At 46.1% G+C, this 13,791-nt stretch overlaps 1 protein-coding gene across 3 annotated transcripts in view; it reads right to left on the bottom strand.

The window, feature by feature from the left end:
* Positions 1–13,791, bottom strand: part of shroom2a (shroom family member 2a) — a 45,518-nt gene that overhangs the window by 12,538 nt on the left and 19,189 nt on the right. For all 3 annotated transcript variants that reach the window (XM_076278495.1, XM_076278496.1, XM_076278497.1), the window contains 3 exons: positions 3,580–3,702; positions 542–3,062; positions 4–86 (listed from right to left, as the gene is read on the bottom strand). In XM_076278495.1, the coding sequence (XP_076134610.1) occupies positions 4–86; positions 542–3,062; positions 3,580–3,702 (2,727 nt within the window). The remainder of the gene's footprint in view (positions 1–3; positions 87–541; positions 3,063–3,579; positions 3,703–13,791) is intronic.

Here is a 13,791-nt window from a genome sequence, read left to right as displayed (position 1 = left end):
TACCTTGTACCAGACCTCTGTAGCTCGGACAGCTTGCTCTCTGTGTGCGCGTACTCGGCTGATTTCCGTCCTTGCACAGGGATGTTCTGTGAGGATGAAGGGCACACGAGCGGTTCTTCAGAACAACACTTAAACAGTCGAGTTTACCTGAGACTAGAACACCAACCCCATCCTCGACTTGAGTGCAATAACCTTGTCTGCATGACGTGACTATTGTTGTCTGCAGCCTTTCACTTCAGAGGTTTTACTGCTGCTCTGTCAGCGGAGTGTTCCTTCTGCATGCTTCACTACGTCTGCGGGTGTGTCTTTATAGGCAAACCTGGATTAATGTTTGACTTAGCGTCTTCTTTCATTCTCCTATTACTCACTGTGTCGACCTGTCTAAACAAGGCATGGCTACTCATTCATCTTGAGGGACCTAGCGTCTCAAAAGAGCAGTGTAAATCCCCACCAACACCAAAAGCTTTCAGGGTGTTAAATTATAGGTAAAGAGTGGAATTTAAAGTTAAACTAGTCCAGCATAAACAAAACACTAGTTTACCTGGCCATAGAAGTCAGCAGAGGGGGAGGACCTGGACCTCTCGTGAACACATGGTGGTTTACTTCTCTCCTCCACAGCTGGGTCCAAGATGTTATCTGCAGAGTGATACCTTCCCGTGGGCTTTGACTCCGGGGGTTTCCTCTGGATGTTCCATGTGGCCTCATATTCTGCAAACGTGCCCAACCTCTGGTTCTCCAGCCCCTGCACTGAGCTGAGGCCATCTTGGCCCTCCATGGAACTGCCCTGCGGAGGAGTTCCAGAACGCTTTCTCTCCGTGACATCCTCGGTCTGCCCTGGCTGTGGCATTCCACCACCAGGCCTGGTCACCCTGCGGTCATCGGAGGCATGTTGCTGTGGCTGCTTAGGAAGTGGTTTGGGAAAGGCTGGCTTTCCTGTGGCTTCGTAGAGCTTGCGCCGCCCTGCTGAGGACACAGCACTGTCTGGGGGGCATGGGGGGTCCTCATCAACTCCGACCTCGTGAATCTTGTCCGGCTCGGAGAACGATCGCACCTTCTTGTCTGCAGGAATGCGCTTCCGCGACCCGATGCGGGACACCTGGCCGCCAGCGGACGCAGGTTTTGTCTGCAGGACTTCGGAGACACTGGGCAGGGAGGCTCCCTCTTTACGACTAATGGCTGTTGTGGTGGGAGGACCTGGCAGCTGGGGCTCAGGATGCTCAAGCAATACCGGCTCCAAGTCTCTCCTCCTGAACGAGGTGGCCTTCAAGACCCGGGCCTGTGCCTCCTTCAGATGGTCTTTATAAGAGCTTGTGAAGGACCCTTCGGCTGAGGTTGGCGAATCGTCTGGCGTCTCCTCGGCCTCCTCGGTGGAACTCAGGGTAGCGGCGCTTCTGCTCTTCTGCAGCTGAGCCCTCTTCATCTGGATCTCATTGCGCAGTGTGGTGGCGAACCGATCAGCGCGTCGTACCTGCTTGCCATTGACAATCTCCACAACTTCCTTTGATCCTTCAGCTCCACTGCCTGGGGCTCCACCTTCCTGCTCAGAGTTTGCTTTGGAAAGGGAGTGCAGCATGGGCGTTTTCTGTGGGCATATCTTAATCTGCTCCTGGGCAGGCTCCTTTGCCGCTGGAGGGCCAGAAGTCCTCCTCTGTTCAGTTTGCTTACTCGGCGGATAGCTCATGTAGTATGGCTCTGAAATGGGCCCGCTGTTCCTTCTCTGAATTGACCTGTGCTCAACATTTAGTGTTACCTTTGATACTTCCAGTGAACTAGCAGGGCTGATAGCAGAGTACTGGTTCTCCCCTTGCTTGCACTGTCCATTACTGTTTAGGTTGTACTGTAGTACCTGAGTTGGAGGATACTTGGGTTTACTAACCCCCCCTTGAGCACTGACAGAATTCCTCTCCCCTCCACCTTGTGCCATCTCTGGACTAGAACCAGCCTTCCAGTCTTCCATCTTTGCTATGGAGGCCTGGGATACTGACTGTGGCTGTCTAGAAGTAACACAGTAGTACCGGCTGTGGCCTCCGCTGTCTGCGTTCTGATCGATGGCATTTGAGGATAAAGAAGTGCTTGGTGTCTTTCCTTGGTTCTGGTTGTAGATCTGAGAGTGGTTGTTGGTGGGCAGCTCTTGCATGCTGCTGTAGTAACCACTGATGTTCTTAGTTCTGGGTGCTGACACAGCCCTGGCCTGGGCATGTAAAGTGCTCTCATCACTGTACTGTCGTTGATGGTAGGGCGTGTGGGAATAAGCAGGCGGGAGACCAACTCGTACGTCAGTGCTGGAGAAAGAGTATGTCTTGTTGGAGTTCAACTGCGGCTGGCTGTAGGCCTCTCCTGAAATGTAGGGACTGACAATGTCATTTTTACTTGGAATATAACTACGGCGAGCCTCCGAGCCCCTCTCGCTACCTTGATAGTCTAACCCTTTGCCTTGAGACTTCAATTGTGCATGAGCCCCCGGGGCTTCTGGGTAAGCGATCACCATTCCTTTCTCGTGGACCTTGGTCACAGCAAAGCTATCGCTGCGGGTTGGGGGTGGAGGTGGCGGAGGGGAAGGGGCTGACGTCTTCCTCTTGTCTGGCACGTGCCACACAGGTCCAAAGTTGGTTCGACTCGAGCTTGAGTGCCGGGAGCCTGACTGTTCCTCAGTCCTGGGCGGCTCGCCACTTCCCGTGCCCAAGGGCAACTGTAGGTAGCCTGGACGCTCATCCTGCCGCACCCCTTCACCAACACTATGCCTTCCATTGGTGTGCCTACTGCCCGAGTCCCACTGGTTGACCTTATAAAGCATGTTTTCAGTGGAGGCTGCGTTACTGTTAGAAAGGGTATAATCTGGTGTGCCAGAGCTCGTGGAAAAAGAGCTGTATGCTGAGTCACGTTTGCCGCCTCCGAGGTGCTCCACGCTGTTGTTGTTGGACTTCCCTGGAGACAGACGCCCAGGTGGGTAAGGGTGGGGCGCGTGCTCTAGGCTGTCCATGCTGCCCAGAGAACTGAACTGGTCAGACACTCGGCGCAGGTTTGTCTGGTCCCAGCCAGATGAGAGATCCGTTGAGGATGAACTATAGAGAAGGCAGGAAGGGAAAAGGGGTTAAATAGACCTATGTGGCAGTTTGCTGTTTAAGTGAGTTCGATCGATTAGGACTCTAATGGTGGCTTTTTTCCCCTGCAAACTAATAAACTCACACTGTATATCCTGATTTTAAAGTTTAATTTGCCTCAAAATTTGTGGTTGTTATAGGTCAAAAATATTCATACAGGAACAAAGGAAACAGTTCCAAAGAGATTCACTAGGTGATGCTCTTTCATTGTTTTCTGTGTTAAAGATTAAATCAACATTGACAAATACTTGCAGAGGTACTCATGACTTTGACATGGCTGACATTGTATCTTAGATGCTGCATTGTTAATTAAAATAAGCATCCTATGATTATTATTATTGCTATGATTTAAGTACAAATATAATTTTTCAAGATAAGCTGCAAGCAGGATGATGACCTGACTTTTTCTTACTTAACACGGGCCAATTTGGCAGCTTAAAAGTAAAACTGAAGATTACTCCACTAAATCATGAGTCACCTTGCATCATATCTTGTTTGCCAGACTGGCGAGGCTGTTGACTGTGCTTTGGACGTCTCCGATTGGCCCTCGTTGAACTTGGTTGAGTGCCAGGAGTGAGGCCTGCTTACAGGTTCATTCCTCCTGCAGGATTGGGAGAAAAGAAAAGGAAATGAAAAAGAAAGAAGTGTTAGATTTAGTGAACTACTGCTTTGTTGAAATGCACCTCCTCTACACAGCTGCTTGTGACAGTCCACTTGAGAAAACACACAAGGACATCACACCAGATCAACCACAGCAAATGGCACATGCGACAGCGAGCGGAGGATAATATTCCCTAAACACCTGACAAAGGCTTCCTTAAGGAGCTGCCAATTCAAACACATATTACACAAGCCACAGAAGAGCCACTCTTTCATGCACAGTCCAAAACATAAAAGGTCACACAAGAGGTTTCATCACATCGCAATCACTCGCAGTCTTGCATTTAAAAACATACCCTTTGAAGCGGTTCTTTCTGCAATGCATGTTGGGAGAAAAAAATAAAAAAGAATACTGTAACTTAGTGTGTTCTCAAAAGAAATAGCAGAAGACATGTTGCTCTTGACCTGGCAGACATCAACCTCCATGTTGTAAACATTTTGTCCTTATAGCTAAGAATATCACATTGAACAATTTTCTTAGTTTATACAAACAAGGAACAACTGAAACTGTTGGTCAAAGCAAAGACAAAAACCAGACAAGAAGACGTTACAACCATTTATTATAGGATACTAAAATGGAAAGTTGGCAGGTAGAAGATGGAACTGGAGAGTGAATAACTGGGGCAAAGAACTGGCAACTGGACCAAGGGAAATGACATCACAAGACGATGGTAGAGATGGGATGATGGACGAGCAGATCTGATTGGATGATGGCAAAGTTGGGAAGGTATAGGGTTGGTGTTGGTTTCTATGGTGCCATTACCTCATGGAACTTCGCAAAATCTTCGTGAGAAAGCTCCTGGCCACATGCACGTCACTCTCTGATGGCATTTTCTGTGCTACAATATCCACCATTTTCATTTTCCTGGGTTAGAGTAGAGGAGGAACACAAAGCCTGAAGTTCTGAATTCAGTGTGAGCTGGGAAAAGGGGACACTGCCACTACTACACAGACACAAGACACATGAAACCGAAATACTTATGTATGCATGCATCTGTGTGTGGTCAAGGATGGCGAATGACTAACCAACAACATACTTTGGACACAAAACACTACATTAAACAACATAACAATTAAACAGCGACACGACTACAGAGGACAAACAGACGGAGAGAGAGACAACACACAAGTACACCAAACATAATGCAAACCAGAGACACTGTAAACATATGGCACACAATAGCCTATATTCTGTGTCCAGCACAAAGGTCTTTGTTCCTCTAGGAAGAGAAAATCTACATAATGTAAAACTACTACCCTGCGGCTCCCAGCATGCTATAGTGATGCCATGGGATACTGACTCCCTCTCCTGGCCATTGGGTGCAACTAAGTGACCTCTTGCACTGAAGACAAGAGATGAGCTTTTTAAAGACATACCAACCGTGCAGAGCAGCTCCAAAATGTAGAGAGCCCCCAAAGATTATCGGATCGTTAAAGTCACTTAAGCCTTGACAATTATCTCAGTGGTCCCTTCAATCAGCTCCATTGGTGTCACGCTAATATAGCGGAGAGATCGGGACAGACCTGCCACAGCTCGTCCACGTCACCACTCGCCCAGCCCAAACATGGCCGATAAGAAGGCCGAGGTGAACTGGTGCCCTGAGACTGCCATATGGTCCTCGGGGGCTACAGAGCCCCAGCATGGGGCTGGTGGGGGCTTAGAGGCCTTGGAATGTCTCACAAAAACCAGATCAGCTGCCTCCCTGCCCTGGACAATCTGTTGTCTGCCTTGGAGACTAGCCCTGTTTCAATGGCACCTCTAACCAGGAGAACATGGGGGATCCACAACAATGCATAAGCTACAATAGGCTTTATAACAGAGTAGGAACTGTACACATTACACATCCTGCTATGTGGATACTCAATCACTGATCTTGACAATCACAGTTGAACTTCAAAACCTAGTGAAAAAACATAATGAAGAATGGTTTAAGAGTAATCATTTAAAATGGCCCAACACTTTTTTGGCAAAGTATTTGCAAAGAACACTAACTCGCAAGTCGCAAGCCCAATGTTCACCATCTATAATACCTGTTAAGGGTGAATTTCAAGATGCTACATAACTAATTTGAGTTTTATGGGTTTCTAAGCCTAAGCTCAAGGCATTCCTTTCCACATATGCTACCTCAAACTCCGTTACAACAAGGCACACACACCCCTACACTTGACCCGTGCGCCCTTAACATTCTCATCTTTCACAACAGCACTGCCTGTCTAAAAACACGCCAAAATGATTTGACAACACAACTGCAAAAACACTATATGCCCAACAAAACCCCAAAGAATTTCAAGTCAAACTTCATTAGACGTGGGCATAAATCAACCCCCACTGGGTAGAGGGGTGTTATTTTGCCCCCTTGACTGGTGAGGTCATTGTGGGGGCTGCGAGAGGTTTATCCTCTAGGTCTAGGTCTCACCCCACTCTTTCTCATTGAGCAAGGGACGCCTCACAATGGCCCTTTCGACCAAGAGGTCAAGGGGTCTTAGCCCCTTTCGACAACCTGCCCTGCATTTAAGCGGGATCGCTAAGATGGTGTGTAGTGTAGTGGGGCATTCCTCAATCACAAGTCCTTTAAGAAGTTTCTTGAAACACACTTAATGTCTAAAAGTTCTTCTTCATTCTGACTTGGTGAGTTAAACACTCTAGTCTACATAAGCTTAGTCTTATTATACACTGGATATTTCTCCAAAAAAGTGAACTCAACCGAACACAGCTTCCTGCAATTTGGTAAAACTAAGCCTCCTTTAGCTGCATAAACTATCTTCCGAGCGATCTCTGTGCAAGCCACACATGGCGCTTGCCATTGAGATGCAAATGGGCTTGTTTTTATTAGACGCATTGTCAGGGCTACAGCTGGTCCAGCACAGATATGCCAGAGCAGTGAATCGGAGGAGCCGGAGAGCTATGGAGGGCATGGAGGGGTGTGGGGGAGAAGGGGGGACTTGCGGGGAAAGTCCCCCTTCACTGTTTCCAAAGGGAGGTACGTTCAAAAACAAACAAATCACTACTGCAAAGACCGGAGCCAAACTGACTCCCCTGGAACAAACCATTCAGAGCACCAACCAGAAGAAAAAAACCCACATCTCTTTGAGAGAGGGGAGAAAGGAAAACAGGTCGAGCTAAGTTGATTAAACATGATGCCTGGTAAGTTCTCACACTGTAGCTAAGTTGTAATAGGAACACTAAACACTAGGCCTACATTGTTTATAACGGCTTAGTCTAAGATGCATTGCCCAGTGCTAGACTAAAATCCTGATTTGGGTCAAGATGCATACCAGGTTTCACAGTTTGTAACACACAGTCCCTCAAAACAACACCAATCTTCAAGGGTAAAAAGACAGGAAAAAAAAAAAAACACACGCACACCCCAATCTGAACCCTAAAATTCCAAACAATCAGACATGTCTGAGACATACACAGAGACGTCTAAATTCAACAAAGACACAACAAGGTGGTGAGAAACAAAGGCTGCTGACAAACAAAACACAACACAGACGACATAATGGTGATAATAAAACTCTCCAAACTCACCAGACTCCACAAAAACAGTGGAGAGGTGGAAAAATTCTTGAGGCCAAAAAACCCTCCTTCAACAGGTGCCAAGGGGTGCTGTGAGCGTGGTCGTCGCAGACCTGAGACCCTCAGCGAGAGGAGAGACTGCAGACAGCTCCCGGCTCTGCCCCAGTGCTCTCCTCGGGCTGTGCATTCCACAAGCACTTCAAAAGACAGGCCAAGACAAAGACCGTGTGCTACATACGGCTGGCTGTGGCCGGCGGAGGGGCCATCTCTTCCGTTGCGCCTAACGGGCCGTGTTCCAAGACAGACCAAGAGAGTGAGATTTTATGACATCCAACACAGGGAGCTCGGAGTCCAGTCAAGGCAAACCGCGTGCATATAGACAGACTAACTTGTGGTCTGTGCATTTTAGTGGGGGCAGACCTCCCAAAGGATTATGGTGGTTTTACCCCCTGAAAGGAGGTGAGGGGTGCTGAGAGGAGAGTCGGAGGGCGGGGGGGGGGGGTAGGGTCGTAGCCAGTCCCCTTTAAGTAATCTGGCAGCCTCTTCCCTCTCATTGGCTTGGGCCCTCTATGCTAATGAGCAATTGAGAATGCTGGACTCTCGCTCTCCCATTCCTCCCCCTTCTCCTCTCTCCATCTCCTGTTGTGCAGCAGACCTGCGTTTCTTCCATTTCTATGGCAACAGGTTGATTTCTGTGGCGGTCCAAGTGCTCTAGTTTTCTCAAGAGCGTAGTTACCCGAAACACAGTGAGCAGCTCTCTACGTCAAAGGCACACAACACACGCAAGTCACCCAATATTACAGTATGTTAGCAACCATACAAAACAAGGCTCTTGTCTTACCAAAACAAAGCATGAAATGAACTGAAAGTAAAACAAAATGGCAGCTCCAATAACAATAGTTAAAGAAATACAGGGAAAAGGGGCCTTTAAAATAACAAGAATAATTTGTAGACAGACATACTAATAATCATTTACATTTATTCATTTACATTGATAATAAATGTATAATGTAATAAATGTGATGATATAAATGTAATAATCAGTGTTAAAATCATTGACACCTCAGCTTCTCCTTACAAGTTGTATATGAAGCCGGTCACCATAATGGACCCCTGACCATGGCCTGCCCCCCTGAATGATCATGTGACATGCTCTGACAGACTAGGTCTTTAGGCATCTGACAAGAGCCATCTGGACTCAAACAGCACAGCATTGGCAATACCCCAGATACCAGCACATAGACAACTATTAGCTATCATTTATATAAATAAACTGATAGTAATGTTTACTTAAAAATGAAATGGGAAAGAAAGAGGTTTTGGCATTTTTTTAAATCAGGACTTGACCCACAAAGGTCTGATTAAAACCGGTCCTGGCACTCAAACAAGTTGTCTGGTGACAGGCAAGAAGATTACCGAATTGTTTAGACCTATGGTAGATGGGTGGGATTTTGCAAAACAATCTTTCACAATGATCTATTGTGAGGCCACTCTTCGCCTATGCATTCCAGACACGGGGCCACGTTGAGGCATTTACCTTTAGATAAACAATGGTCTACATTTTCTGTTCAAAGACAAATGGGAAATCAAGGGAGACCTTTACTCTGTCTTGTTTACCCCTGTAACCAGTAGTCTGGGGTCAAAGGGATCAGATGCAAGATTTTTTTGTTTAAAGTAAACAAAGATTGCATACTTTTAAACAAAAAATATTGCTGATTATTGTGAGAAGAAATCCAAATTCCCAGTATTCTATCCTGTTTAAAAATGACCATACACTCCTTTCTTTACCACCACAGTACCAACAAATAACAATAAAAATGCCCCCTTCTCCTAATTATGCCTAGCTCTTGCCTAAGTCGGGAAATAAACAGTGGCCTAAAAGTGTGCTAAAAGTCTGTAACACTATATGCACAGCTGGGGAAACTGCTGACCGGGGCCGTGTGGCGCGGCGGCGGCAGTCCCCTGCGGCCCTGCAGGAGACTTGGAGGTTTGACTGCTGTCTGAGGGACTCACAAAGGCCCTTCTTCAGCTGCCTTCACAATCAGGCCAGTCATGGTAGAGCAGGGCGGTGGGGGGAGAGATGGGTGAGTAGGGGGGAAGGGAGTGGAGGATGGACGGTGGTGGGGGGGATTTGGGGGGCAAGAGAGGTGAAGCATGAGCCCAGCGTAATGACTAGCGCATTCCAGGGTTAAGTGACATACCAACCGGAGAGACTCACTGACCGCGGCTGATGCTGCGCAGGGTACATCTGCCTCCCTCCCACCCCTCTCCATGGCCCCCCCAACCCCTGTACCAGTTAGCCTCGTCTCACACCTGGGCCTCTTTTGTTCGAGGCTGACGGCGTGGAGAACATCAGCAAGACAGAGCCACTGCACGTCCCGTCGCACACATGCTATCTGTTACTGCTGTTTGTTTTGTTCTGTCCATGCCATGCCGCGTCCACTTCTTTTGGACATTGAGAAAGGAGAAAGGAAAAGTCCTTATTCTGCTAAATTAGCCAATCTATTAGTTAGGGTATAGACAACTTTAAGGTTAAGTAAGCAGAATTATCCCTTAAATATGTGCTGATGGTCATTAAAAGCACAATCTACCAATGCCTCTCAACTCGGCACACTGACTCAACCACTTGAACTCTAGTCCCTAGAACCCTAATCTGCTAATAAAAAAGACAAGCTGCTCCAGACTTGGCTCACACTCCAAGTTCCTGTAGGGAATTTGTCTTCTACATTTTACCCATAACTGGTCTACTGGTCACAAAGAAAGACAGGACAGGAGCCGTGGGGGAATGGAGGTAGGGCTGCAGGACAGCCAGTGACCCTAATGACTATATCACTTGAACACTTTCCAAGTGTCTCCACTTGAGACATGTCTAACTTTAAATCTTAAACCTGACTGGGTCAAGAGTGAGGGAGACACTAGGTACGTATGTCAAATACACTGCATGAGAAAATGCATAAAGATCAGCAATACAACTGGCTTGTTTACACGCCATGGTTAGGGAAAGTAGAGTGTGGTGGACGCTGATCGTTCCAAATGTTCTGGGTCAATCACTCTGCACTGTTTGCCATATTGGCTAATCCAGTACTGACTGACTGCACACATCTCCTACAGACTACAAGATCACTCTAACAAAAACCAAGAGACTTCACAAAAAAAAACCCTGATGGCTTTGTTTGCCTATTGCAAAGCAGCAAATGACAATCTCAGCCACCTGGCTGGTGCATCACACAAATCCCCCTGCTCGTACTTCCTCATGGGTGCCCTCTCTGATTGATGATGCAATAGCTGCCATGACAACCAGAGGCAACAGAGGTGCAGAGGGAGTTGATCACCACACACAGAACAAAGGATCATGGAACATGAATACTACATGAATATTAAATGTACAGACTCCACAGAGGAAAAGGGGTAAGGGGCCAGTTTGAAAAAGAGAAGACTATTTGTGGAGACAATAAGAAAATAGAAGTATAAAAGACAGATTTTTATAGTACTATCACCACTGTGAAGTTTATATTAATATAAATAAACAACTTCTTGAAGAAAAATAATATAACATAACTGATTCTCAAATAAAACTAACACCTTAAAAATACATTAAAATATTGCCAAACAACACTGGCCTCACTACTGGCTAAATTGGATCACACACGGTCATGAGGATCTCATCACTCCAGAGACAAGAAAACAGCTTTCCTTCCAATAATGAAAAATCTCCATAGCACAAACAAACTCACTGGCATAAACAGTGTTGGTTTTTGACAATGCATCAGATCTCAGATGCACTGGGATTCTCCTGCTTACTTCCTCCTGTCCTGTTCCAGCCTCGTACACGTAGGAGCTTTGCCATAATTGGATTTTGCCTTCCACATTTGTGCTGCTCAAAGTAGCGTGGGCACTGCACACTGACCAGCACAGCACGTACAAGCCTTTTGTTGATCATCAAAAGCTAAACGGCAAAGTCACTACCATGTTGGGATAGTGAAACTATAAAGGATCAATAGGACATAAGACTTACTTGAGCAGTGATGGGTATTAATGGGTCATATGCAGTTTTATGCGCTTTCTATAGATGTTATCAATTGGTAACTGATCTAGTTTTAGTGCATTACAATGGGGATGAAATTATTTAGAGGTCATAAAACTGCATATAATTTCATAATTCTAGAAACATACCGGTACTCTCCTGACATTTTGCAAAACTTGGAAATAGAAATAGGTCAAGGCAATTAAAAGCGGGTCAGTGAGATCAGGTGATCAAGATTATATTCTGGTATATTTTGAGGAAGGCTGCTTTAAAATAAATTCCCCACAACTCTTTTAAACACCACCAACCAGCATGTGCCGTCTCGGGACTGCTTTAATCTTCAGACATACCCTGAGATTGGTGTCAGATCAATGTCTGAAAGGGCGCTTAGGCCGTGACCTCTATAACATTAGATCTGGAAGGTAACCAACTGACTGGAGAAGCTGTACAATCCATTTCCGTACCTTCACAACAACACAAATCTAGGTTAAATTGTTTATTTAGAATGTTGGACATCTTTACTGTCAACACATACATTTTACAGTAGTCATATATCTGGTGCATCCCTCCTTTTTAGCAGCACCCATTTATCCAGTACCCATACAAAGTATACAATATGATGGAAGCTTCAGCCTGGACGCAATGAATCTTGAAATGTACAGTCCTTGGGCTGGGAGAGAAAAAGAATGCCCCTGTTATGGTGACACCACTCCAATATGCACAGTAATAAAATCCTTGGATGGAGAAAAACAATGGAACAGTATTTTGCAAAAAAGAAAAATGATAACATACGCTACAGCTAACCCACAGGGATCTCAAGCTTCCAACAAGCTTAGGCCAGAGGATTCCTATCACTAGAAACTGAACCTGCACACTGGGACCACATTTATCAACACAGACCTCGATCGTGCACTCAGTCCTCACTCAGAACCCAGAGGCCTCATGCAAATGTGCAATTCAACCCCCTCAGTGGCTTCATCAGAGCTTTATTACACATGACAAGAGGCCACGGCTTTGGGAAAAGCATGGTGCATTCAGCCAAGGGCTGAGCTGCCAAAGTCAGCTTTGAATAGAGCTCTACACCACTAGATGGCAGTAGCTGAGTATCCACTCCAAGAAGCAGGGAGTTGTTATGGACTGTTATGCAGCCCTGATGCAATGGGATCATTTATTCATTGACACAATGACCAAAGTAGAGCTACACCAATGGAGTGGTAGAACAAGAATAACAGACAACACGATACTCTATACAAACTCAGCTTTGGACTTTGAAAGTGTGGAAAAAAGTGGACAAATTCCAACATCAGCTGATAAATTTACAGGCATCCACCTAACATAACTTAATTCTCCTCTAAATGACAACTGAGAAGAATGCTCATATTCCAAAAGTACGATAGCACTGATTCAAGGAGGGTAGTAACACCGTTTGCTTGATCCGACCATGTTTCCGTTAAAAGTAAGACAGGAATAGAGAATGCCATATACATACTGGCTCCCGGCTTGTTCTAAAATCTACAGTCAGTACCATATCTATTGCAGAGACTCACAACATATCATACAATCATACTGTATTTAAAGTCATGATTTGTTTCTTGCTGCTGCTAGTCTTCAGAAATCCTTCTGAATGGGGTGGGAGGGGCGGAGGTGCTCTGCACTTTAAGGTGCTCTGCACTTTTGGGTGCTGTAAGAATTGTGAAAACAGCTGAAGGTTTCGGGTTAGTAAAAGACATTGTATCAATAGGCTGGTGATTAACTGGGGGAGCTACTGATGTTTTTGGGCTAGAAAAAAAGCTGCCTGGCATTCGGTAGCAGCCTCTGCATATTTGCGAAGGACATTCAGATGATTTGGTGGGGATGGTGAGGGGAGTTGGGGTGGGACATTGGGGATATTTGTGAATGCCACAACTGCTGTGAATCATAGTTCTGGCCCTGGGGAGTTTGACGAAGATGGTTTGCTTTGAGTAAGGGGAGTTGGGGTAGGATATTGGTGTCAGCCTTTGGATGGTTGTCTAGGAGTAGATCAGACACTGATGTTTCAGCATGACCCTTCACTTTCAACAGTCTCCGGGCAGCCTTGGCATAGGTGACATAGATTTCTGCTAAGCAAAATCTCCATTTGACTACTGAGAGAGAGAGAGAGAGAGAGAGAGAGAGAGAGAGAGAGAGAGAGAGAGAGAGAGAGAGAAAGAAAGAAAGAAAGAGTCCTCTACGGCTAGTTGTGACCTGAGAGAACAGTGGCGCAAAGGGCTTAGCCAGACCTCAGGAATCCAAACATAGTGTGCTGGGTTACTGAGGTCGGCCCTGGCAACAAAAGCCTGTCCGTGGGCAGCCTTTGTGAGACCGAGCTGAGGGTGCAGTCGGGTGGAAAACATAAAGCCCTTTCTGTTGAGGGTTATCATCAGCAATTGTGTCAATGACATATTAACAGCGGAGATCAATGTGTCTTTTAGAACAGTTTACTGTATCCTGACTACAGGTTATTTTAT

This window comes from Alosa pseudoharengus, unplaced genomic scaffold (genome assembly GCF_046254945.1).
Source record: "Alosa pseudoharengus isolate Yale_2024_CS ecotype anadromous, Long Island Sound unplaced genomic scaffold, YU_APseudo_1.1 YU_APseudo_1.1_scf_11, whole genome shotgun sequence".
Lineage (NCBI taxonomy): Eukaryota > Metazoa > Chordata > Actinopteri > Clupeiformes > Clupeidae > Alosa > Alosa pseudoharengus.
The sequence above is the reverse complement of the archived record's forward strand: the minus strand, read 5'-3'. Positions and strand labels throughout refer to the sequence as shown.